This window comes from Staurois parvus, unplaced genomic scaffold (genome assembly GCF_062004578.1).
Source record: "Staurois parvus isolate SC_StPar_1 unplaced genomic scaffold, SC_StPar_1.0 ptg000096l, whole genome shotgun sequence".
Lineage (NCBI taxonomy): Eukaryota > Metazoa > Chordata > Amphibia > Anura > Ranidae > Staurois > Staurois parvus.
In genome coordinates, this window is record NW_028317892.1 from 14,783,176 (window position 1) to 14,810,366 (window position 27,191).

General features: G+C 45.5%; 1 protein-coding gene across 1 annotated transcript in view; it reads left to right on the top strand.

Moving 5' to 3' along the window:
- Positions 1 to 5,468: 5,468 nt before the first annotated feature.
- The window catches only part of LOC149468011 (solute carrier family 46 member 2-like), a 30,230-nt gene continuing 8,507 nt past the window's right edge, over positions 5,469 to 27,191 (top strand). Inside the window, exons 1-3 of the mRNA XM_089670921.1 lie at positions 5,469 to 6,992; positions 9,025 to 9,108; positions 15,721 to 15,877. Of these exons, the coding sequence (XP_089527047.1) occupies positions 5,918 to 6,992; positions 9,025 to 9,108; positions 15,721 to 15,877 (1,316 nt within the window). The 5' untranslated portion in view covers positions 5,469 to 5,917. The remainder of the gene's footprint in view (positions 6,993 to 9,024; positions 9,109 to 15,720; positions 15,878 to 27,191) is intronic.

The following is a 27,191-nucleotide window of genomic DNA, read 5'->3' on the forward strand; positions in this document are numbered from 1 at the left end:
AAATCATACTGGGAAACTACAGTGTTAGTTTACAAATAGATATTTGTAAACTACAGAGGGCATCGGTTACTGGTGTCATTGTGGGTTTTCTAAAGAACACAAGAGAAGTTTGCTTGCTTTGTCTCTAAACCAAGCAGGCAGGAGAAGGGGACAAGGAGGTAAGGCTAGCAGCACACTTATAGATTTCTCTATTTCAGCCCTGTGGGCTAAATATAAGAAATAACTTGATTACCCCATTCATGCTAAACAGTTTGGATGGAGGAATCTGCAGTATCAGTGCTTGTATCCAGACAGCTGCAGCATAAGCCGCAGCTGACTGCATCTATTTGGATGCAATTGCTCTTCAGTCAAATGGAAAATTGTATACTTACTTGACAGTAATTATCCTTTTCTGACACAAGCATGGCAGCATACAGGTATGGGTATAGGCTCTGCCCACTAACCAATCAAAGGACCGGTTATACTATATAAATGAGTCACCTCCCATAAGGCGGCATTCTCGTAACAATACTCGATGTGAAGTCCTCAGGAGGGACTTTTCTGCTGTGATGCTTATGCATCAGGAAAGGAAAATTACCGTCAGGTAAGTATACAATTTTCAATTTACCTGACACAAGCATGACAGCATACACGTATGGGATGTAGTACACCATAAATCACAAGACAGGGTAATGCTGAAGTATTTATTTAACCACTCGATGTGGATAACATGGAACAACCAAACTCTACTGTAGTCAAAGCCACCGGGTCCACTTTATAATGGATCCTGAACATGTTGAACGTAGACCAGGTTGCAGCTCTACATATTACTTCTGAGGATACCCCCTTGAATTCTGCTCACGAGGCTGCCAAACTTCTCATAGAGTTGGCTCTCACATCCACAAAGTTGCCTGCTTGAATTTCATTCAACATCTTCATAACAGAAGAAGTTTCGGAGCCTGCCAGGAGGTCTGCACTCTCCGCCCATATCCTTAAGACCTTGGTCGCTAATGAGAGCACCAACGATGGCCTGCAGGCACTTCCAGTGGATATGTAAATCTTTTTCATCTCTGAATTTATTCTCCTCTCCAAAGCATCCTTAAAGGATACAGCATTATCCACTGGCAATGTGACTTGCCTGGCTAGCCTAATGAATGCCACATCCACCAATGGAGCCACTTCCAGAGGCTGGATTTCCTCTTCTTTACATCTTGGTTACATCTTGGCGAATCTGTTGAATAGCAATGGTTTCCTGTCCAACTTCTTCCACTCATCATAGATTACATCTATCAATTTTTCAATTAGAGTGACTTCCTCAGACGAGGATAATACTTGCTGGTTTTTGCCAGCTGTGTGACTTCTTCTTCCCACTCCAGAACTTTTCTGATTGCTCTCACTAGAGGCTGAACTAGAGAGAAATCAAATCTGACCAATAGGTCATCCTCCATTGGGGACTCATCCCCTGAGCTGGAAGCTAGAGATGGTTCCCCGGGGGAACATTTCAGCGCCAGAGGTGGACTTGGTACTGAAGTGGCTGACTGGCTTGGTCTAGCCAACAACTGTAAGGAGTCTTTTATTTAATCAAGGTTTGCTTGATCAACGAGATCGTATCATCTTTTTTTATCTGTTGCTGCCTCTACCACGCATACTTGACATAATACTTTCCTGGGAAGTACTGCTAAGCCACACCCTAAGCATTTATCTTCCACCTGGCCTCCTTCACACCGTATGGATTTCACTTTATGCTGGCCTTCCTGGCGGGCTCTTGAATGGGTCTCAGCAGCAGCGGGGCTTGCACCCGAATTCCTTGAGGAATGATGCTGGCAGTGAGGGATGGAAAGATTTACAATTTGTCAGCCATGCACTTTTTTTTTAAAAGTACTCATATCTACTTACCTGACACTCGTCTTATACTGTGTGGCTGGTCTCCGGGAGAGCTCATAGCTGCACCTTCAAGGAAGCTGTGAAACCACCAGCACCAACTAAGCATCTTATGGCAACCTTGGGCAGCGTCCAAGACTCCCGGCCGCCTGTTTATGATGAACTGGAAGTTACCCAGGTGCCATCTTGGTGCTCCTCCACCGGCCGAAAGTCCACCATGCACCATTTTGGAAAGGGGCAACCCACAGTACGGCCACCAGAAGTATCAGGATGCCTGCCATCTTGGAAAAGGGCAGCCACCCTAACAACAGCTCAGACATTCCACCAGTCCAAAAAAAGGCATAAACACAGCGTTAATATGCGTGATTACAACACCGTAGGAGGAGGAACCAGCCAACAACATGCACAACTAGTTTATCTGTGTCCAAAGACCAGCATCCTACCTGGACAAGGGGAGGCTTCCTTCTTTTTGGAGATTTACAACCTGTAAGGAAGCAGCTTCACCACTGGTGAGGCTGAATCTGTGCGAATAGGCCAGATGAATTTGGCAAGGTAAGGGTAAAAATTCTTGCTTCAAATAGTTCCATAACTGGCTGAGCATTGAGGGAAAAAAGGAGAATTCTGCTTTGTGGCAGGTTACTCATTTATATAGTTTAACTGGTCCTGTGATTGGGCAGGGGGCAGAGCCTATACCCATACATGTATACTGTCATGTTTGTGTCAGGAAACATTTTTTCACCTAGCTCATTCTATTATTCAGTTGAAGTTCATTGATGATGTTGACAGGGTCACTCACAGCTCCATTTTCTGCCAAATCAGCAGAAATCAGCCAAAATGTGAGCCGTGTAAGTCTTTCCTCTGACCCATTCAGATGTAACTTTTTTGTTGGCCAACCTCTGCACTGTTCAGCGGAGGATCTGTTCAGCAGAAGAAAAGCTGAACCATTTGTCTTTTTCCTCCAGTTTGTGACCGGAGGCAAATTGACCCATGTTAGATCCTTGGGCAGACAGATGTAAATGAATGTGTCAGGGATCCGGGTGTGACCAGAAACGTGTGGACTGACGCAAGGAAGTAACAGGCTTCAGGAATGATATCACAACAATATAATTTATTATTAGCCACCCAAATATATAAAACGCACAGTAAACACACCAACCTTCCACTAATATTAGTATGTGCAGGAACGCAGGCGTAGTCAGGGCCGGAGAGGTGGAATGGTCAGGCCGGCCGTATGGTTAACAACCGTCTGGTGGTACCTCTAGCAGTCCTCAGGACAGGATTCCCCAGGGCGCGGAGTCTAAGTCCCAGTCTGCTTATTCACCAGGGCCCCTGATGGTGGGGATGGACTTGGAGCAGACAGAAACCAGGTCGCGGCCCCTGAGTACACCTGCTCGTGGTAGAGGGTACCGCCAGAGGTATATGCAGGTAGAGAGCCTGATGTGAAGAGGCAGAAGGTGTGAGCCGGGATGGCTGGATCCGTACAGGATGGATGGATGGCAGAGTAATTAGCGTGGTCAGCCGGGCCGGGTCGGTAACAGCGGGTCAGCGTGGTACTAGGCAGCAGGCAGAAGAGTAGTCGGTTCACTCGCCAGGGTCGGTAACAGGAGTTCAGATCAGATTAGGGATGTCCAGGAGAGGTAGTCAAATGAGCCAAGGGTCAGCAGAGGTCAGGATCAGGCAGGGTCGGCAACAAATCAGATAGGCACAACAGGAACACAGGATACAAGGTACAGGGGCTCATGGGAAACATACACCAAGGCACTGACTGCAGGTCTGGCCATTCCTTAAATACACCTCCTGCAATCAGCCTCAGGTGATGGCTGATTGCAGGAGTGAGCTTCCGGTTGCTGAGAGCACCCGCTGGCCAGCCCTGGTACTGCAGCCCACACGGCAGATGAGTCCCACCACTAATGGTGAGTCCATTCCGGACAGAATGTGTGCCTTTTTACATCCTTTTGCTGTCACGTTTAGGTCCAAAAATGCAGAAACGGATACAAACCTTTCCTGTTTTTAGTTTTTGGACCTAGATAAACTTGGAGGTAATTGGACGTGCATCCATTTGCATCCGTCTTCCCATAGTTTAACACAAGGCTTGTGATCAGATTCACCTGAAAAACTGACAAGTGTATCTGAGGCTGATTTACATACAATTCTTCCTATGTCACAGCTTTGCTCCTTCAAAATGTACATATATCAAGATAATAATTCATACAGCAATGGATATGCACTGGGCTTTTTTTTCTCAGAGAATAGGTGCAGGAACTCTCTTCTTTGAGTGACCCATTGTTTCTGCTCCTATCCACCACCAAGTACTGTCCCTTGGTTCCACCCCCTAACAACCTCCTAGTGCCACCCCTTTTATAGAATACAGGTCCAAGTATATTTTTGTGGTGCTAAATAATGTGTTAATGATAATAGATCTCCTACAGCCAGCAACAATACACCCACTTTCAACAATAGATCACCCCAGCAACAGTAGACTCCCCCACAAAAAAATACTCCACCGCAACAATAGATCCACCCCAACAACAATAGACTCCCATCAGCAACAACAGATCTTTCCTTTCACCCCCAAATCCAATCACTGTTCAAATCTTGTAGACTTCACCTCCACAACATCTCCAAGATATGCTCGTTCCTAACCTCGGAAACTACTAAGCAACTTATTCACTCCCTGGTTATATCTCGCCTTGACTATTGCAACTCCCTCCTCATTGGCCTACCTCATCGCAGGCTATCCCCTCTTCAGTATATCATGAATGCTGCTGCCAGACTCATCCACCTTACTGACCGTTCTGTATCTGCCACCCCTCTCTGCCAATCCCTCCACTGGCTTCCCATTGCCCAACGGATAAAATAAAAAACATTAACAATAACATATAAAGCCGTTTATAACTCTGCCCCAAATTACATCACCAATCTTCTCTCTAAATATCACCCAAACCATACTCTCCGCTCCTCGCACGACCTCCTGCTCTCTAGCTCCCTTGTCTCTTCCTCCCATGCCCGTCTCCAGGACTTCTCCAGAGCTTCCCCCATCCTCTGGAACTCTCTACCCCAATTTATCAGACTATCGCCTACTCACTTTTAGGCGATTTCTGAAAACCTATCTCTTCAGGGAAGCCTATCCTGCCCTCAGCTAATAATGGAATCTTCTACTTCTCCTACCAGTCCATCCCCCACAGTTACTACCTTTTGTACCACCAGCCCCTTCCTCTTAGATTGTAAGCTCCAAGGAGCAGGGCCCTCCTAACCCTCTTGTATTGAACTGTATTGTTGCTGTATTGTCTCCCGTTATATTGTAAAGCGATGAGCAAACTGTTGGCGCTATATAAATCCTGTATAATAATAATATTGTATCGGGATTAGAGGAGACAAATATAAAGACAAATGCATATAGTTAAATTCTTTGCATCTAGAAATATATTGAATGTTTTACATAACATTATTAGTGGTGTTTTTACGACTATCTGCAGGAAGTTGAACATTTTTCAGCTCTCTGTTCCACATTAAGGCTACCACAGTGTTTTAGAAATATAAGCTACATGTCAGCTACAAGGTGCTTTCTAAAATGATGTGGTAACCATTTATCTCTTCCTTGTTCCTCATACCAAGCTGTGTCATTGTTACACTGCAATACCTACTTCTGCATTTAGGCCAGCCAATCATCATATGCTGGCAAAGGAGGAGGTTTTTACATGTCTGAAAACCAGTTTCCTTTCACACAACTGACTTACATCAAAGCTCCACGGATTTTTTTAAACATTCATAACTTTCCTGCAGACATAGTTCTCTGTAACCTATAACCCACATTTCTATGCTTTAGAGATGTCAGAAGAGGTTAGAAAGAAACAAAGATTCAACGTTTATTTACAGGCTATTTAAAATACATTCACAGTGAAATTTAAATTGTAGTTTCCTTTAGACTAAGGAAAGTCTAGGCTAGTTGACTACATGTTAAGCTTGGCTACAAAAGAAGCTCCAACTATTAGCTGGTGTACAGTCATCAGACGAAGACACCTTTTTTCAAAAGGTAAACGATTCAAAACTCCTAAACATGAGGACATGGATTGAGCCGGTGGTAGCTGGATCCCAGTTAGCCAGCTCTTTTTATGAAACTGGTTTACTTTTGATAGTTAAAAGTTACTACAACCAGACAAGCACACTATCGAACAGTTCCAGCGAAGATGCACTGCAGAAGTCCATCTCTAATTTCTACATCATATACAACCTCATCATCAAACTGACCCCTCTGCCTTCTGCCTATATTCTGGCAAAAATAGGAGATAAAGGGAAACGTAAGATAACACTTTGTGTTCCACTTGTTGGGTTATTTATATCCAGTTTATGTCTTCTGTTTGTAACTCTCTGGGACTTGCCAATACAAGTCATGTTTGGCACAGCTTCTTTCAACGGCTTGTGTGGTTGGTTCACAGCTTACTGGTCATCGGTCATGGCATTGGCTTCACTGGATTCTTCCGCTAAGAGAAGATCTCTCCGGCTTGTTATCACAGAGTGCACGTTTGGCTTGGCTGGATTTATTGGAAGCCTAATTTCCGGGCATATATTTATTTACCAAGTTGACAATCACCCAGGGATAGTGTTGGTGTGCTGCAGCCTTGCAAGTTATGCTTTTTGTCTCTTGTATATTGTGTTTATTTTAAAGATTCCTCATTGTGAGAATATTAAAAAAGAGGAGACTATCTCTGAAAAAGCTGAAGACCAAGCTGAAGACCAAGCAGCTCCTCAAGAAGAAGTTCCTACAGAACGTAGCAGGCTAATTAATTCATCCAACGAAAATGCAGCATACAGGCAAACCTATATAATTACATCTTCCTCTAAAGTAACCATTTGTCTCCTGTTTTTGAGTGCTACCTTATATAATTCTGCTGTTAATGGTGCTGAAGATGTAATCAATTTTTTCGTGCTAAAAGAACCACTGAGCTGGGGCCCAGTAGAAGTTGGCTATGGGAATGCTGCAGCCTACATGATCTTCATTACTAGTTTTCTTGGTGTTTTTGTTTTCTCCAGATGTTTACAAGATTTGAGCTTGGTAATTTTTGGAATGTTTTCTTTTTTTGTCGGAATTCTTATCATGGCCTTTGTACGCTGGACCTATCTTTATTATATTGGTAAGTAAAAAGACCTCCACCTTGTGTTATTAATTTCATTTTCGTGGCAGCTCATAGCAATTTACCTGTGTATAAATTTAAAAGGGGTGTATAAAAAAGGTTTCTGCATTCACAGCCTATTGCTGTCAGACACTCTTTTTAGTAACACATAGGGGTTTATTTACTAAAGCTGGAGAGTGCAAAATCAGGCTCACTTTTGCATAGAAACCAATCAGCTTCTAACCTCAGCTTGCTCAGTTAAGCTTTGGCAATAAAACCTGGACGCTGATTGGTTTCTATGCAGAACTGCTTTTGCAGGCTCCCGCTTTGGTAAATAAACCCCATAGCTGCTATGACTCATCCCTCATTCAGTGGCTTGGTTTTAATTAGATGAAGGAAGGTGCTCTGATATGCTTTTGCTTTCAGTGTTCTCATTTACCTGTTGCTCATTTAAGTGTTTACTGGCTTTAGCATGCCATTCTGTTTCTTAGAATTGGGGTGATGTGCCAAGATGAAGTTAGGGAATATTTTCAATAACTTTCACATCTCAATTTTCACTTGTGCATCTTAAATCTAAATTAGTTATCTTATTATTAGTTACAGGTAGAGCGGTTGGGGTATTTTAACTGCTCTAAAATCTGCCCCTGCAGATCTGGCCAAGGAAATGTGAATAGAAGGACTGAAACATAGGAACGTAGCATGAGTTTGGCAGTCGGTGAGAAGCCCCGTTGCTGCAAAGAGGGCACAAAGATGACTAGTTTGGCTTTTGCTGGTGAAGGCTGTGCTTCATGAAAGAAATGGCAAACGGATCTGTGGGTGCAGAGAACAAGGGCATATGACACCCAGTTGCTCTAAGTGGAAAGAAATTGTATTGTAACTGAAGCTCTATTGCCTGGCAAAAGACTCAACAAGTTTGCAGCATCTGATAAGCCACATTCTAGGACGGGTGGCAAACTGGCGGCCCTCCAGCTGTTGCAAAACTACAAGTCCCATCATGCATCTGCTTTTGGGAGTCATCCTTGTAACTGTCAATCTTGCAATGCCTCATGGGACTTGGAGTTTGGCAACAGTTGGAGGGCCGCCAGTTTGACACCTGAGTTCTAGGCTTTGCTTTGCTAGGATCTTAAGAGACCCAGCACCCTGGTGCACCAGATGGGTAACTGCTGGTGTGGTAAATAATGGGTGTGGAATTTTATGATACATTTACATAGGCACAGACCTTGTGGCCTTTTCACGCTATAGGCCATTATTTTCACCTTTATCAAATGATGCCAGCTTATAAAAGCCAAGGTTTACCTAACAACCCCCTTCCCCTCAAATGTAATTCACTCAATTTCTTAACAAAGGGTACATTTATAACCTGTATCTTCTAATTGTATAAATAATGTTTATTAAAATGCGTTCTATTTAAAAAAAAAAAAAAAAAACTATGTAAACAATGAATGCATTTTGAATTGAGCTGAAAATGAACTGCATCAGATGGTACCCTTTCTGCTTGGTTTCTGTTGTATAGCAGTGGTTCTTAAAATGTTACATAGGCTGGCCATACATTATACAATTTTATTGAGATTTTGGTTTAGATTTACCAAAAACCATATAATAGGATGTCAAAACTAACAACACTTTCAATTGTATCCAATTAGGCAGGCTCTTGCATTACATAGTTGAAGGTAAATCTAAAGCAAATTGGACATTAAAATGTAAGAAAATTGTATAGTGTATGGCCAGCCATAGGCCATCGTGACATCATATCACAAAGATAGAAAACGTAATATTATTTCGATTTGGCAAGACAGAGGACCTTGCTTTTTCTAAAGAATGCCATATGCTTATAATATTCTTAGGTTTCCCAAATCAACCCTTATAAATCACATTTAGTTCCCTTTTTGTTAGATTTTGCTGTAAAAAAATGATTTATGCCACAGTCATAAATCAGATTGATGGAGACTGTTAAGTTGGTTTCACTGTTAAGTCAGCAAGTGGAAAATTCAAAATCTTAAATGAATACTTCATGTTATATCTGATACTGTTTGACTATTTTTATGTATTTTAGCCAGACTTGCCATGATGTTTTCTCTGATCCCTATGCCAACAATCAGGTCTATATTATCCAAAGTCACAAAGGAGTCATCATATGGTAAGTTGAAAAGAAATATGCTTCTTATGATTCACTACATATACAGTATAAGCCTTTCAAGCAGACAAATCACTACAGTTTGTCATCAATATGATTTGTGAATAGCTATTTACGTATTCTTACGTTGGACACTACAGCCAATATGTTTTGTTGTGGTTTTCAGTAGAAAGGGGAAGGCTCACAACCTGTGTTGCATTTTTTTGCAGTGGCCCAGAAACTGCATAGGAAGTGAGGGAAATCCTCCCCAAAGGGGATAGAGACCAGAGTAAAAACCTGAGAGAGGATGCCTGTGTCACTGTTGCAGAGATTGTGTTCATATCCTGTCCTGGTGACACAGGAAGTGAGGGAAATCCCCCTAATAGGAACTCAGAACAATAAAAGCATGGCTGAGGCTTTATACCAGAGTAAAAGCCTGAGAGAGGATGCCTGTGTCACTGTTGGAGAGATTGTGTTCACATCCTGTCCTGGTGACACAGGAAGTAAGGGAAATCCCCCTAATAGGAACTCAGATCAATAAAAGCATGGCTGAGACTTTAAACCTTTATCATTCTTCTAGGAAAGAATTTGTTTATTGCATCCCTGTTGGAGAGATTCTGCTCAAATCCTGTCTCAGTGACCACACAGGAAATGACAGAATGCCTCACCAATGGGGTCACAGACAGCAATAAAAAACTAACAGAAGCTTTATCCTTTCCCCACTCAAATTAAAAGTTATCAGCTGAAAAAGCAAAGTATTCACACAAAATTTGCATAAAGGTTTCTGTTTTAATTTGTATAGAATAGGCATTTACTTTTAATGATTTAATTGTGATGACTGTTTGATACTGACTAATGCAGGCCATAGATGGGGAGAAAAACGGCCGATTTTTCGTCCGAAAATAAAACCGGCCGATTATCTTATCGTTAGTGGACGATTTTGTCGGCCGTTTTTCGTGTATTTTGGACTTTCAGATTATCGGTGATGTTGGAAAATTTTCGAAAAACGCCCGACTTTATCCTCATTGATGGTCAAAAACGAACGATCGTTTTCCGAAAAAGGATCACAAAGGCCACAAAATGACATCATTTCCCATTATAGGTTACTCATTAATCGGCCGATTTTCGTAATAATTGGTGGTCAGGTAAGTTTTTTAGACCGACCGATAGTTCGTTAATCGGCCGAAAATCTGCCGTTTTTCTCCCCATCTATGGCCTGCATAAGACATGCTTAAGTATTAGTGGTACATCAAAATGAAAATTCTTGGACTGAAACCGAAACCAAAAATTCAGGATGCATTTGGTTGGAAACCAAAACCAAAAATGGACAGTTTTTTTAAAATATAATTGTATTATATTAGACTTTTTAATTAATATCATGAATTGAATTTATTTTCAGCACCTTTTCGGCCAATAGGCTGCTTTCACACTGAGCAGTTTATACAGCGCTTTTGCGTTAGCAAAAAAGGCACAAGAAAAGCTCAAGAAAAAATGCACCCCTTTAAATTCAATGTATGTCTTTACACTGGTCCATTGCGCTCCCCTTGCGGTGTTATAAATACTGCTTACCACATTTTTAGTGCATATTTGGTGAGTTAAAAAAAAAAACATCAAAAACGCACCTCCCCATTGAGGCCTGGTTCACACCAATGAGTTTTTTTAGGGCTTTTTGCAGAAACACACTACAGTCCATTGAACGTGGTTTCCTATGGGAGACATTCACATCTCCGTGTTTTTATCCGGTGCGTTTTTTGGAAAGGGTCAGGGACTTTTTTAAACGCAAAATGTTACTTTTTTGTTCAATAGACTTCAATAGAGACGCTTCAGAAATGCATTTTTGACGCGTTTTAATGTGTTTTGCATTTTAATCTGCCCAGCAACAAGTTGGGAAAAAAATGCAAAACGCACCAAAAATGTGTCAAACGCATCAAAAACGCAAAAATGCAAAATGCACCGCAAAAAGCACTGCAGAAACAGATCAAATGCAAACTGCTTTTTTGAGCTGCTGTGTTTTTGGAAAGGGTCAAAGACTTTTTTCAATGCAAAAGGTTGCATTTTTGGCTCAATAAACTTCAATGGAGATGCTGCAGAAAAAGCATGTAGCCCATCCCAGCACCCCCCTAGATCTGGCCATGGTGTAGAATAGGGAAATCAGTGGTCATGGCTGTGCCCCTAGGCAGCAGTGTGCTCCAGGCAGCTGCCTAGTTTGCCTAGTGGCAACGGCCCTGGATAAATACCCTAGTAACATACAGAAAAGGTTTTCCCAGTGCCACAACCATAGCCCTAGTCCCACAATATAACTGGAAAGGTTAATGCAGTTGAAAACACCCAGTGGGGTCTGGTATATGAAAACAGCAACAGAAAAGACACAAAATACACATCACTGGTTGCCCAAGAAATTATCGTAAAGTTACAAGAATGAACTCTAAAGATTGTGTAATCCAAAACCTAAAGTGCAAAAAGTTTATGGGTCACTGCTGATTGTCAGAAAAGCATCCAGGTCTGGCTCAATTGGAATTTCATCAGTGAAGCTCTATGGATACAGCCCGGCCGTCCATGCATGTGTAGCTTCTGCCTGGCTCCCACCTGTGGCACCTAGGAAAGGGCAACATCATAATTGCTGTGCAAAGTCTTTTCTTTAGTTCAATAAATCACTTCTGTGATAACAGAAGACAAAAATGTGATTGCACACATACAAAAGAAAAATTCCTCCACCATTTATGTGAAAAATCAAACGCACAAATTTTGGAAAATAAATATAAACTTCTCATGACAATGTAAAATCTTCACAACATACACTATATTGCCAAAAGTATTGGGACGCCTGCCTTTGCACGCATATGAACTTTAATGGCATCCCAGTCATAGTCCGTAGGGTTTAATATTGAGTTGGCCCCGCCCTTTGCAGCTATAACAGCTTCAGCTCTTCTGAGAAGTCTGTCCACAAGGTTTAGGAGTGTGTCTATGGGAATGTTTGACCATTCTTCCAGAAGCACATATGTGAGGTCAAACACTGATGTCAGACGAGAAGGCCTGGCTCGCAGTCTCCACTCTAATTCATCCCAAAGGTGTTCTATTGGGTTGAGGTCAGGACTCAGGCAGGCCAATCAATTTCCTCCACTCCAAACTCGCTCATCCATGTCTTTATGGACCTTGCTTTGTGCACTGGTGTGCAGTCATATTGGAACAGGAAGGGCCATCCCCAAACTTTTCCCTCAAAGTTGGGAGCATGAAATTGTCCAAAATGTCTTGGTATGCTGACGCCTTAGGAGTTCCCTTCAGTGGACCTAAAGGGCCAAGGCCAACCCCTGAAAAACAACCCCACATAGTCACACTTATAGGATTATATCCCCCCTCCACCAAATTTTACACTTGGCACAAGTCAGGCAAGTACCGTTCTCCTGGCAATTGCCAAACCCAGACATGTCCATTGGACTGCCAGAAAAGAAGCGTGCTTTGTCACTCCAGAGAACACGTTTCCACTGCTCTAGAGTCCAGTGGCAGCATGCTTTACACCACCGCTTCTGAGACTTTGCATTGCACTTGGCGATGTAAGGCTTGGATGCAGCTGCTCAGCCATGGAAACCCATTCCATGAAGCTCTCTATGCACTGTTGTTGTGCTAATCTGAAGGCCTCACGAAGTTTGCAGGTCTTTAGCTATTGACTCTGCAGACAGTTGGAGACTTCTGCGCACTGTGCTCTTCAGCATGCGCTGACCCCGCTCTGTCATTTTACGTGGCCTACCACATTGTGGTTGAGTTGCTGTTGTTCTCAGTTGCTTCCACTTTCCACTAACAGTTGACTGTGGAATATTTAGCAGCAAGGAAATTTCATGGATGGACTTATTGCACAGGTGACAACCTATCACGGTACCACGTTTGAATTCGCTGAGCTCCTGAGAGCGACCCATTTTTTCACAAATGTTTGTAGAAGCAGTCTGCATGCCTAGGTGCTTGATTTTATACACCTGTGGCCACCATGGAGGTGATTGGAAAACCTGAATCCAATGATTTGGAGGGGTGTCCAAATACTTTTGGTAATATAGTGTATATCTGCATGTGCTTCCCCATAGTTCACTTGAGACCAACTCCAAGTGATCCACCATATGACCACACATGTAAAGTTGTGCCCTCACCTCTGGTCACTGAATGACAGCGCAGGAGAAGATTTTGTAACTTTTTTTTAGTTTTGAACAGAGTGGACATGGATCAAAACACGTCAGGTTTTTATTGCTGTATGTGCCCCCGTTAGGAAGATTCACCCTCTCTATTTATCCTGTTTAGCATCATCATCAAAAGTGAAAGTAAAAGAAAATACCAAATTTCAGGTTGATATCAGAACACTATTAGAGGGGAAACCTTCTAATGGGGACACTAGTTCTGGTGACCCTGGTGATATCCCTTGATCCCCTCACTTTGGAGGCATTTCCTTTCACTTTCTCTTTGGCTATGGGACAGGAAGTGAAGGGAAATCTCCCCTATGGGACACAGATGGCAAGAAAATAAAGACTGACGGAAGTTTTAACCCTCAGCTATGCTTTCTGCACGCATATGAACTTTAATGGCATCCCAGTCATAGTCCGTAGGGTTTAATATTGAGTTGGCCCCGCCCTTTGCAGCTATAACAGCTTCAGCTCTTCTGAGAAGTCTGTCCACAAGGTTTAGGAGTGTGTCTATGGGAATGTTTGACCATTCTTCCAGAAGCACATATGTGAGGTCAAACACTGATGTCAGACGAGAAGGCCTGGCTCGCAGTCTCCACTCTAATTCATCCCAAAGGTGTTCTATTGGGTTGAGGTCAGGACTCAGGCAGGCCAATCAATTTCCTCCACTCCAAACTCGCTCATCCATGTCTTTATGGACCTTGCTTTGTGCACTGGTGTGCAGTCATATTGGAACAGGAAGGGCCATCCCCAAACTTTTCCCTCAAAGTTGGGAGCATGAAATTGTCCAAAATGTCTTGGTATGCTGACGCCTTAGGAGTTCCCTTCAGTGGACCTAAAGGGCCAAGGCCAACCCCTGAAAAACAACCCCACATAGTCACACTTATAGGATTATATCCCCCCTCCACCAAATTTTACACTTGGCACAAGTCAGGCAAGTACCGTTCTCCTGGCAATTGCCAAACCCAGACATGTCCATTGGACTGCCAGAAAAGAAGCGTGCTTTGTCACTCCAGAGAACACGTTTCCACTGCTCTAGAGTCCAGTGGCAGCATGCTTTACACCACCGCTTCTGAGACTTTGCATTGCACTTGGCGATGTAAGGCTTGGATGCAGCTGCTCAGCCATGGAAACCCATTCCATGAAGCTCTCTATGCACTGTTGTTGTGCTAATCTGAAGGCCTCACGAAGTTTGCAGGTCTTTAGCTATTGACTCTGCAGACAGTTGGAGACTTCTGCGCACTGTGCTCTTCAGCATGCGCTGACCCCGCTCTGTCATTTTACGTGGCCTACCACATTGTGGTTGAGTTGCTGTTGTTCTCAGTTGCTTCCACTTTCCACTAACAGTTGACTGTGGAATATTTAGCAGCAAGGAAATTTCATGGATGGACTTATTGCACAGGTGACAACCTATCACGGTACCACGTTTGAATTCGCTGAGCTCCTGAGAGCGACCCATTTTTTCACAAATGTTTGTAGAAGCAGTCTGCATGCCTAGGTGCTTGATTTTATACACCTGTGGCCACCATGGAGGTGATTGGAAAACCTGAATCCAATGATTTGGAGGGGTGTCCAAATACTTTTGGTAATATAGTGTATATCTGCATGTGCTTCCCCATAGTTCACTTGAGACCAACTCCAAGTGATCCACCATATGACCACACATGTAAAGTTGTGCCCTCACCTCTGGTCACTGAATGACAGCGCAGGAGAAGATTTTGTAACTTTTTTTTAGTTTTGAACAGAGTGGACATGGATCAAAACACGTCAGGTTTTTATTGCTGTATGTGCCCCCGTTAGGAAGATTCACCCTCTCTATTTATCCTGTTTAGCATCATCATCAAAAGTGAAAGTAAAAGAAAATACCAAATTTCAGGTTGATATCAGAACACTATTAGAGGGGAAACCTTCTAATGGGGACACTAGTTCTGGTGACCCTGGTGATATCCCTTGATCCCCTCACTTTGGAGGCATTTCCTTTCACTTTCTCTTTGGCTATGGGACAGGAAGTGAAGGGAAATCTCCCCTATGGGACACAGATGGCAAGAAAATAAAGACTGACGGAAGTTTTAACCCTCAGCTATGCTTTCTGAAATTAAGTTTTACGTTTAGTTACACGTTAACATTCCTGGATGTTTCCGAAACATAGCACATCTTTACTTTTTGCATTCAGTTTCACTTTAATTCAGATCATCCCACCGACATAGATGTAACTTTCTTTTGCTCCCCCATCAATCCTTTCAGCTGCTGGTGGTAAAAGCAAAGCTCTGTGAAAGCTAAAGGCTACTGTCATAGGACAGTATTCAACAGCTACAACACTCTCACATGCTCCCCCATACCTAGAAGTAGCAAGTATTTTCATCAGCTTCCGTGAATGATGGGGTTGCTTGCACAGGTTGGCTTTTAAGAAACATAAGCAAATTTATATACTCCTGTTAGTAGGTAGCTGAATTACAACTGTGTTATTTTTCAGGAAAAGTATTTACCGTACTTCAGATGATTATGGGAGTTGTGGCTGTGGCAACATCAACAGCATATATTGCAATATATCAAGTTACTCTAGACTGGTTTAGTGGCTTCAGTTTCATCGTGATCTCTGTTGTTGCCTTTATAAGTTTTATTCCAATCAGGTAACAATGTGAATTATTTGTACTTTTGTAGTTTTTTTTTATCATATACCCAAAGGATTGATAATGCATGTATGTTGCCATATACAAATTTCAGTATGCCTGTACTATAAATGAAAAAAAAGGGAGTGATACCCTCATTATACAGGTGAAACTCGAAAAATTAGAATATCGTGCAAAAGTTCATTTATTTCAGTAATGCAACTTAAAAGGTGAAACTAATATATGAGATAGACTCATTACATGCAAAGCAAGATAGTTCAAACCGTGATTTGTCATAATTGTGATGATTATGGCTTACGGCTCATGAAAACCCCAAATCCACAATCTCAGAAAATTTGAATATTACATGCAATCAATAAAACAAGGATTGTACATAGAACAATATCGGACCTCTGAAAAGTATAAGCATGCATATGTACTCAGTACTTGGTTTGGGCCCCTTTTGCAGCAATTACTGCCTCAATGCGGCGTGGGATGGAAGTTATCAGCCTGTGGCACTGCTGAGGTGTTATGGAAGACCAGGATGCTTCATTAGCGGCCTTCAGCTCTTCTGAATTGTTCGGACTCATGTCTCTCATCTTTCTCTTGGCAATGCCCCATAGATTCTCTATGGGGTTTAAGTCAGGCGGGTTTGCTGGCCAATCAAGCACAGTAATCCCACGGTCATTGAACCAGGTTTTGGTGCTTTTGGCAATGTGGGCAGGTGCCAAGTCCTGCTGGAAAATGAAGTCAGCATCCCCGTAAAGCTCGTCTGCGGAAGGAAGCATGAAGTGCTCCAAAATCTCCTGGTAGACGGCTACGTTGACCCTGGACTTAATGAAACACAGTGGACCAACACCAGCAGATGACATGGCTCCCCAAATCAACACAGACTGTGGAAACTTCACACTGGACTTCAAGCATCTTGCAATGTGTGCCTCTCCATTCTTCCTCCATACTCTGGGTCCTTGGTTTCCAAATGAGATGCAAAAGTTGCTCTCATCAGAAAAGAGGACTTTGGACCACTGAGCAACAGACCAGGTCTGTTTTTCTTTAGCCCAGGTAAGAAGCTTCTGACGTTGTTTGTTGTTCAGGAGCAGTTTGACAAGAGGATTACGACATTTGAAACCCATGTCCAGGATCCGTCTGTGTGTGGTGGCTCTTGATGCACTGACTCCAGCCTCAGTCCACTCTTTGTGAAAGTCCCCAACACTTTTGAATGGCCTTTCCATGACAATCCTCTCCAGGCTGTGGTCATCCCTGCTGCTTGTGCACCTTTTTCTTCCATACTTTTCCCTTCCACATAACTTTCTATTAATGTGCTTTGATACAGCACTTTGAGAACATCCTTCTTTTGCAATTACCTTTTGAGGCTTTCCCTCCTTATGGAGGGTGTCAATGATGGTTTTCTGTACAACTGTCAGGTCAGCAGTCTTTCCCATGATTGTGATTCCTACTGAACCAGACTGAGAGACCATTTAAAGGCTCAGGAACCCTTTGCAGGTGTTATGGCTTAATTAGCTGATTAGAGTGGGACACTTTGAGCCGAGAATATTGCACCTTTTCACAATATTCTCATTTTCTGAGATTGTGGTTTTGGAGTTTTCAGGAGCTGTAAGCCATAATTAGAGATGAGCGAAGTATTCAAAAATTCGATTCGACTGATTCGGCGAATTCGTAGAAAAATTTCGATTCGAGTCGAATATATTCGCTGTGAATTTAACTTAAAAAAGGGTGTTTCTAGGCTTCAGAGAGACTTAATATTAGTGCTGAACACTGTACCTTTAATTTAAATGCCCTTGGAGTCTGCTGGGGAAGAGAAATAATACTGTCAGGCAGTATGACATGCAGATGAGTGCCGTCGATCTTAGAATCACCGCACACTTCACTCATTTGGGCAGTCACGGGGCCAAAACCAGAGTGTGGAGCCACAGTGTGGCGGTGGAGGCAGCAGCAATGGGAGGCCATACAGCACCCTATGACAAAAATGGAAACCACCAGCAGTGTGAGGAGACCTGAAAGTGGCACATGGCAGAGTGTGGCGATAGAGACAGCAGCAATGGGAGGCCGTACAGGGACCCATGACACACTCTGGACCTGGCAGCAGCATGAGGAGGCGGTACAGGGGCCCATGGCAGATTACGGGCCTGGCAGCAGCATGAGGAGTCGGTACGGGGGCCCATGGCAGATTACAGGCCTGGCAGCAGCAATGGGAGGCCGTACAGGGACCCATGACACAATCTGGACCTGGCAGCAGCATGGGGAGGCGGTACAGGGGCCCATGACAGATTACGGGCCTGGCAGCAGCATTTGGAGTCGGTACGGGGGCCCATGACACACTCTGGACCTGGCAGCAGCATGAGGAGGCGGTACAGGGGCGCATGACAGATTACGAGCCTGGCAGCAGCAACTTGGACAGGAGGACGTTCAGTTTCTGCACCGTCTGGTGCGTGCTCGCAAACTCTTGTCTCTTGGAAACGGATTCCAAGAAAGACTGCTGACGGAATCCGTGAAGAGGAGTAGCAGGAGAAGGAGCATCTGAACGAGCGGAATATGCCAACAAGCGACAACAGGGGCCCATGGCAGATTAGGGGCCTGGCAGCAGCTATGGGAGGCCCGTAATCTGCCAGCACCCTATGACAAAAAATGGAACACACCAGCAGTGTGAGGAGACCTGAAAGTGGCACATGGCAGAGTGTGGCGATGGAGACAGCAGCAATGGGAGGCCGTACAGGGACCCATGAGAGACTCTGGACCTGGCAGCAGCATGAGGAGGCGGTATAGGGGCCCATGGCAGATTAGGGGCCTGGCAGCAGCTATGGGAGGCCCGTAATCTGCCAGCACCCTATGACAAAAAATGGAATACACCAGCAGTGTGAGGATACCTGAAAGTGGCACATGGCAGAGTGTGGCGATGGAGACAGCAGCAATGGGAGGCCGTACAGGGACCCATGAGAGACTCTGGACTTGGCAGCAGCATGAGGAGGCGGTATAGGGGCCCATGGCAGATTAGGGGCCTGGCAGCAGCTATGGGAGGCCCGTAATCTGCCAGCACCCTATGACAAAAAATGGAACACACCAGCAGTGTGAGGAGACCTGAAAGTGGCACATGTTTGGGGCATGATTCATGGCGGATTTAGTCAGTTGTGTCAGGAACTGGTGGTTTGAAATCCAGACTAATCCACGCCTGATTCATTTTCACAAACGTCAGTCTCTCCACACTTTGGGTGGACAGTCGTGTCCTCCGCGGAGTTGCAATACCTCCTGCCGCACTAAACACGCGCTCCGATGCCACGCTACTGGCCGGGCATGACAGCCTTTCAAGGGCAAATTCAGCTAGTTGGGGCCAAAGGTCAAGTTTCGTTGCCCAGTAGTCAAGGGGATTGTCTACCTCGGTTGGCAGGGTGCTGTCCAAGTAGGCCTAAGCCTGTTGTTTGAGGTCCTGCTCCAGGTCCACCTGATGCTGCTGCTGCTGCTGCTGCTGCTGCGGCTGGTTAGTAGTTTCCTCACTGCGCTGGTGAAGAAAGCTACTCATCATCGACTGCAGACTGAGGCAGCCGCTGCTGGTGGAGCTGCCACTGCTCCTACCACCCCACCCCTCCCCTGCTGCCATGGCAGCGGAACGCGAGCGCACAGGGCCCACAGTGTCTGAGGATGGACGTTGGCGCAGACAGGCAGAGACCAGCTGACTACATAGGTGGTTTTTATAGTACGTTATTTTGGCCTCCCTCTCAGCAGGTGTGAAAAAGGCCACCATTTTTGAACGGTAGCGAGGGTCCAACAAGGTGGACAGCCAAAAGTCATCCCTCTGTCTGATGGTTATTATTCGGCTGTCGCTACGCAAGCAAGCGAGCATGCTATGGGCCATTTGTGCCAAGGAATGCGAGGGACTCCCTGCCTCCATCTCCACAGCATACTGCCACGGTGCGTCTGGGTCCTCTGTCTCCTCCTCCTCCTCCTCCTCTACCAGATGCTCCTGCTCCTCCACTCCTGTCCGCTGAGTGGAAAAACCACCCATTTCACTCAATAATTCCTGAGCACAAATGTCCTCCTCTACCTCCTCCTCTTCTTCCTGTCCTGCCCCCACAGGGGTCATGTGGCGTTGAGATCTGTGCGCCACGTCTACCGCACCCTGACCAGCCATTGTTAACAGCATTTGTTCCAGGACGTGCAACAGAGGAATGACGTCGTTCATCCCATAGTCCTGCCGACTCACGAATAGCGTGGCCTCCTCAAAGGGCCTGAGCAAGCGCAGGTGTCACGCATGAGCTGCCAATGGCTGACATCTAAGTTACACAGGGAGTACCTTTATCCGCTTTTAACATCAGGAAATCGGTGATGGCCTTTCGCTGTTCGTAAAGGCGGTCTAACATATGTAGGGTTGAATTCCACCTTGTTGCAACGTCACAGCATGAGGAGTCGGTACGGGGGCCCATGGCAGATTACGTGCCTGGCAGCAGCAATGGGAGGCCCGTAATCTGCCAGCACCCTATGTCAAAAAATTCAACACACCAGCAGTGTGAGGAGACCTGAAAGTGGCACATGGCAGAGTGTGGCTATGGAGACAGTAGCAATGGGAGGCCGTACAGGGACCCATGACAGACTCTGGACCTGGCAGCAGCATGAGGAGGCGGTATATAGGGGCCCATGGCAGATTAGGGGCCTGGCAGCAGCAATGGGAGGCCCGTAATCTGCCAACACCCTATGTCAAAAAATTCTACACACCAGCAGTGTGTGAGGAGACCTGAAAGTGGCACATGGCAGAGTGTGGCGATGGAGACAGCAGCAATGGGAGGCCGTACAGGGACCCATGACAGACTCTGGACCTGGCAGCAGCATGAGGAGGCAGTATATAGGGGCCCATGGCAGATTAGGGGCCTGGCAGCAGCAATGGGAGGCCCGTAATCTGCCAACACCCTATGTCAAAAAATTCTACACACCAGCAGTGTGTGAGGAGACCTGAAAGTGGCACATGGCAGAGTGTGGCGATGGAGACAGCAGCAATGGGAGGCCGTACAGGGACCCATGACAGACTCTGGACCTGGCAGCAGCATGAGGAGGCGGTATATAGGGGCCTATGGCAGATTAGGGGCCTGGCAGCAGCTATGGGAGGCCCATAATCTGCCAGCACCCTATGTCAAAAAATTCTACACACCAGCAGTGTGTGAGGAGACCTGAAAGTGGCACATGGCAGAGTGTGGCGATGGAGACAGCAGCAATGGGAGGCCGTACAGGGACCCATGACAGACTCTGGACCTGGCAGCAGCATGAGGAGGCGGTATATAGGGGCCTATGGCAGATTAGGGGCCTGGCAGCAGCTATGGGAGGCCCGTAATCTGCCAGCACCCTATGTCAAAAAACTGAACACACCAGCAGTGTGTGAGGAGACCTGAAAGTGGCACATGGCAGAGTGTGGCGATGGAGACAGCAGCAATGGGAGGCCGTACAGGGACCCATGACAGACTCTGGACCTGGCAGCAGCATGAGGAGGCGGTATATAGGGGCCTATGGCAGATTAGGGGCCTGGCAGCAGCTATGGGAGGCCCGTAATCTGCCAGCACCCTATGTCAAAAAATTCTACACACCAGCAGTGTGTGAGGAGACCTGAAAGTGGCACATGGCAGAGTGTGGCGATGGAGACAGCAGCAATGGGAGGCCGTACAGGGACCCATGACAGACTCTGGACCTGGCAGCAGCATGAGGAGGCGGTATATAGGGGCCCATGGCAGATTAGGGGCCTGGCAGCAGCAATGGGAGGCCCGTAATCTGCCAGCACCCTATGTCAAAAAATTCAACACACCAGCAGTGTGAGGAGACCTGAAAGTGGCACATGGCAGAGTGTGGCTATGGAGACAGCAGCAATGGGAGCCTGTACAGGGACCCATGAGAGACTCTGGACCTGGCAGCAGCATGAGGAAGCGGTATATAGGGGCCTATGGCAGATTAGGGGCCTGGCAGCAGCAATGGGAGGCCCGTAATCTGCCAACACCCTATGTCAAAAAATTCAACACACCAGCAGTGTGAGGAGACCTGAAAGTGGCACATGGCAGAGTGTGGCTATGGAGACAGCAGCAATGGGAGGCCGTACAGGGACCCATGACACACTCTGGACTTGGCAGCAGCATGAGGAGGCGGTATAGGGGCCCATGGCAGATTAGGGGCCTGGCAGCAGCAATGGGAGGCCCGTAATCTGCCAGCACCCTATGTCAAAAAATTCTACACACCAGCAGTGTGAGGAGACCTGAAAGTGGCACATGGCAGAGTGTGGCGATGGAGACAGCAGCAATGGGAGGCCGTACAGGGACCCATGACAGACTCTGGACCTGGCAGCAGCATGAGGAGGTGGTATATAGGGGCCTATGGCAGATTAGGGGCCTGGCAGCAGCTATGGGAGGCCCGTAATCTGCCAGCACCCTATGTCAAAAAACTGAACACACCAGCAGTGTGTGAGGAGACCTGAAAGTGGCACATGGCAGAGTGTGGCGATGGAGACAGCAGCAATGGGAGGTCTCCCATTGTCCCAACATGGCCCAAATAGTCCCAACATGGGCCCCCTGGCCACGCTTGACTTTCTGGCCACATAGTCGACATACGGCTACGTTTACTTCCTCGGGCGGCTTGACGAAAAATTGCCACACCGCCGAGTAGGAAACTTTGCCCCCGATACTCCTCACTGGCTGACTGCTGCTTCCTCCGTGCACACCGGCACCACTACTGGCCGTGGTGGTAGGCTGCAGTGGAGCTGGTGCTCTACTCCGTGGCCGTTTGGCTCCACTGACACTGCTTCCACTGACACTGCTGCGACCCTGCTGCTGTCTCCTGGGCAACCCACCGACTGTTTCGCTCACTGCCAAGCTGCCACCCTCTTCTCCTGATGATGCGGAAGAAATTGCCTGATGACGACGAGGCTGCCAAGTGCGATCAACCTCCTCATCATCAAGTAGGGTCTCCGCCTCACTACTAGCCCCCTCGGCTGCGTCTGGGTCAGGAGACAGACCTGTCTCTAGACCGGCTACCGGGCCACTCTCCTCGCCACTACTTCTTCGCCTAGCTGCTGAAAAGGCGGATGTCTCCCCCCGTTCCTGACCGCCCTCTGTTAGCTCTTCCTCACTGTACAGTGGGGCTGAGCCCACAGCATGCGATACTTCGCTTGGTGAGGGAACACCAAAGGACAGGGGCAGGTAGAGGACACGTGATTTCAGTGGGCTAGGTCCCGGGCCATGCCAACTAACGGTTGTGTCTGACGTACCCACCGACCGTTGGCTGTAGGTGTCAGAGGTGACCTGGGAAGAGGAAGACGACCGAGCCAACCAATCGACGACGGCAGGGTTGTCGGTGGAGACACGACCGCTGGATGACACCGGGAGCACTGGCCTCTGGCTGCGAATAGTGCTGCCTCGACCCCTTCCTCTGCTGCCACGTCTGCTCGCTCCTAAAACATTGCCTCCTCTGCCACTCCTCTGCATGTTGTCTGACATACTCTTTAATTAAACGATTATGTGTCCCTGAGTAACAATTCTGTGTCCCTGAGTAACAATTCTGTGTCTGTGCGAGTAACAATTCTGTGGCCCTAAGTAACAGTTCTGTGGCCCTCAGTAACAATTCTGTGTCCCTGATTAACGTTTCTGTGGCCCCAAGTAACAGTTCTGTGGCCCTCAGTAACAATTCTGTGTCTGTGCGAGTAACAATTCTGTGTCTGTGCGAGTAACAATTCTGTGGCCCTAAGTAAAGTTTCTGTGGCCCTAAGTAACAATTCTCTGGCACTCAGTAACAATTCTGTCTGTCCCTGAGTAACAATTCTCTGGCACTCAGTAACAATTCTGTCTGTCCCTGAGTAAAAATTCTGTGGCCCTAAGTAAAGTTTCTGTGGCCCTGAGTAACAATTCTGTGGCCCTAATTAAAGTTTCTGTGGCCCTAAGTAACAATTCTCTGGCACTCAGTAACAATTCTGTCTGTCCCTGAGTAACAATTCTCTGGCACTCGGTAACAATTCTGTCTGTCCCTGAGTAACAATTCTCTGGCACTCAGTAACAATTCTGTCTGTCCCTGAGTAAAAATTCTGTGGCCCTAATTAAAGTTTCTGTGGCCCTAAGTAACAATTCTCTGGCACTCAGTAACAATTCTGTCTGTCCCTGAGTAACAATTCTCTGGCACTCCGTAACAATTCTGTCTGTCCCTGAGTAACAATTCTCTGGCACTCAGTAACAATTCTGTCTGTCCCTGAGTAAAAATTCTGTGGCCCTAAGTAAAGTTTCTGGGGCCCTGAGTAACAATTCTCTGGCACTCAGTAACAATTCTGTCTGTCCCTGAGTAACAATTCTCTGGCACTCAGTAACAATTCTGTCTGTCCCTGAGTAAAAATTCTGTGGCCCTAAGTAAAGTTTCTGTGGCCCTAAGTAACAATTCTCTGGCACTCAGTAACAATTCTGTCTGTCCCTGAGTAACAATTCTCTGGCACTCAGTAACAATTCTGTCTGTCCCTGAGTAAAAATTCTGTGGCCCTAATTAAAGTTTCTGTGGCCCTAAGTAACAATTCTCTGGCACTCAGTAACAATTCTGTCTGTCCCTGAGTAACAATTCTCTGACACTCCGTAACAATTCTGTCTGTCCCTGAGTAACAATTCTCTGGCACTCAGTAACAATTCTGTCTGTCCCTGAGTAAAAATTCTGTGGCCCTAAGTAAAGTTTCTGTGGCCCTGAGTAACAATTCTCTGGCACTCCGTAACAATTCTGTCTGTCCCTGAGTATGAATTCCGTGGCCCTAACTAGCGTTTCTTTGTCCCTAAGTAAAGTTTCTGTGGCCCTCAGTAACAGTTCTGTGTCTGTGCGAGTAACAATTCTGTGTCTGTGTGAGTAACAATTCTGTGGCCCTAAGTAAAGTTTCTGTGGCCCTAAGTAACAATTCTCTGGCACTCCGTAACAATTCTGTCTGTCCCTGAGTAACAATTCTCTGGCACTCAGTAACAATTCTGTCTGTCCCTGAGTAAAAATTCTGTGGCCCTAAGTAAAGTTTCTGTGTCCCTGAGTAACAATTCTCTGGCACTCCGTAACAATTCTGTCTGTCCCTGAGTAACAATTCTCTGGCACTCAGTAACAATTCTGTCTGTCCCTGAGTAAAAATTCTGTGGCCCTAAGTAAAGTTTCTGTGGCCCAGAGTAACAATTCTCTGGCACTCCGTAACAATTCTGTCTGTCCCTGAGTATGAATTCTGTGGCCCTAACTAGCGTTTCTTTGTCCCTAAGTAACAGTTCTGTGGCCCTGAGTAACAATTCTGTGTCTGTGCGAGTAACAATTCTGTGGCCCTAAGTAACAGTTCTGTGGCCCTCAGTAACAGTTCTGTGTCTGTGCGAGTAACAATTCTGTGTCTGTGCGAGTAACAATTCTGTGGCCCTAAGTAACAGTTCTGTGGCCTTCAGTAACAATTCTGTGTCTGTGCGAGTAACAATTCTGTGTCTGTGCGAGTAACAATTCTGTGGCCCTAAGTAAAGTTTCTGTGGCCCTAAGTAACAATTCTCTGGCACTCAGTAACAATTCTGTCTGTCCCTGAGTAACAATTCTCTGGCACTCAGTAACAATTCTGTCTGTCCCTGAGTAAAAATTCTGTGGCCCTAAGTAAAGTTTCTGTGGCCCTAAGTAACAATTCTCTGGCACTCAGTAACAATTCTGTCTGTCCCTGAGTAACAATTCTCTGGCACTCAGTAACAATTCTGTCTGTCCCTGAGTAAAAATTCTGTGGCCCTAATTAAAGTTTCTGTGGCCCTAAGTAACAATTCTCTGGCACTCAGTAACAATTCTGTCTGTCCCTGAGTAACAATTCTCTGGCACTCAGTAACAATTCTGTCTGTCCCTGAGTAACAATTCTGTGGCCCTAATAACGTTTCTGTGGCCCTAAGTAACAATTCTCTGGCACTCCGTAACAATTCTGTCTGTCCCTGATTATGAATTCTGTGGCCCTAACTAGCGTTTCTTTGTCCCTAAATAACGATTCTGTGGCCCTCATTAACAAGTCTGTGTCCCTGAGTAATGGTTCTCTGTCCCTAAGTAACTTTTCTCTGTCCCCAATTATCGTTTCTGTGGCCCTAACTCTGTCCCTGTCCCTAGTACAGAGCGGTCTGCCTCTGTTCAATAACTGCAGGCAAATGAAGAATTCCAAAATGGCCGCTATTTATAGCTCGACCATTACACAGTGCTGGCTGGCTGGCTGCTGATTGGCTGATGCGATCACATGTAGTTGAGGAATGCATTATGGGTCAGCGCGCCTTGTCTGCGCGCCTTCCCAGACATCCCCGCTCCGTCGCCGCACATGTCAGCCGCCATTTTCTGAAAAATTTCGATTCGCGCGTCCGAATTAGGCTATTTTTCGGATTCGGCACGAATCGAAATTTTTCCGATATTCGACTCGAATTCCACTTCGGATACTTCGATTCGCTCATCTCTAGCCATAATCATCACAATTATGACAAATCACAGCTTGAACTATCTTGCTTTGCATGTAATGAGTCTATCTCATATATTAGTTTCACCTTTTAAGTTGCATTACTGAAATAAATGAACTTTTGCACGATATTCAAATTTTTTGAGTTTCACCTGTATATCCCCTCCCTCTTAGATTGTAAGCTCCAAGGAGCAGGGCCCTCCTAACCCTAATACAGTATTGAACTGTATTGTTGTTGTATTGTCTCCCGTTATATTGTAAAGCGCTGAGCAAACTGTTGGTGCTATATAAATCTTGTATAATAATAATAATATATTATTATATAAACTACATGTAATAAAAATAAGAGCTATGTTAGCTGTACAGCTAACTCACCACAAGATGGCAGCCCTGCCCTATAATATATGAAAATGCACAACTAAGTTGCAATAATGTAAATTATTAATGCAACATACTCTAGTAACAATGTCAACATTGTGCCATTTATCCAAAGTTTAACTTCATGCAAATATAAAAAACATAAATAAGCCTCAGTTCACACTGCCGTGACCCCATTGTCGTGCATTTCCTACTATGCAGTGTGACTTTCTTGTGACTTCAATGCGACTTTACTCACAGAAGTCACATCAGTATAAATAAGAAGCATCCCTTTGCAACTTTGATCGATGAGTGTTTTTTTTTTAAACCTCCCTTGTCATCCATGCTGCCTAAAAACCTCCTCCCAAGCACATTCCATGCACACCTGAGCATAGTGGAAATGCGTGGTTTTTTTGCGTGTTTCTCAAGGGTGTGTGTAGCACATAGGGCAGTCCATTCACTTGAATGGGCTGCCCTACACACAACAAATGTCCCAAAGTAGCTCAAGAACATTTTCAGTCGTGGAGTGTCACATGATTTTTC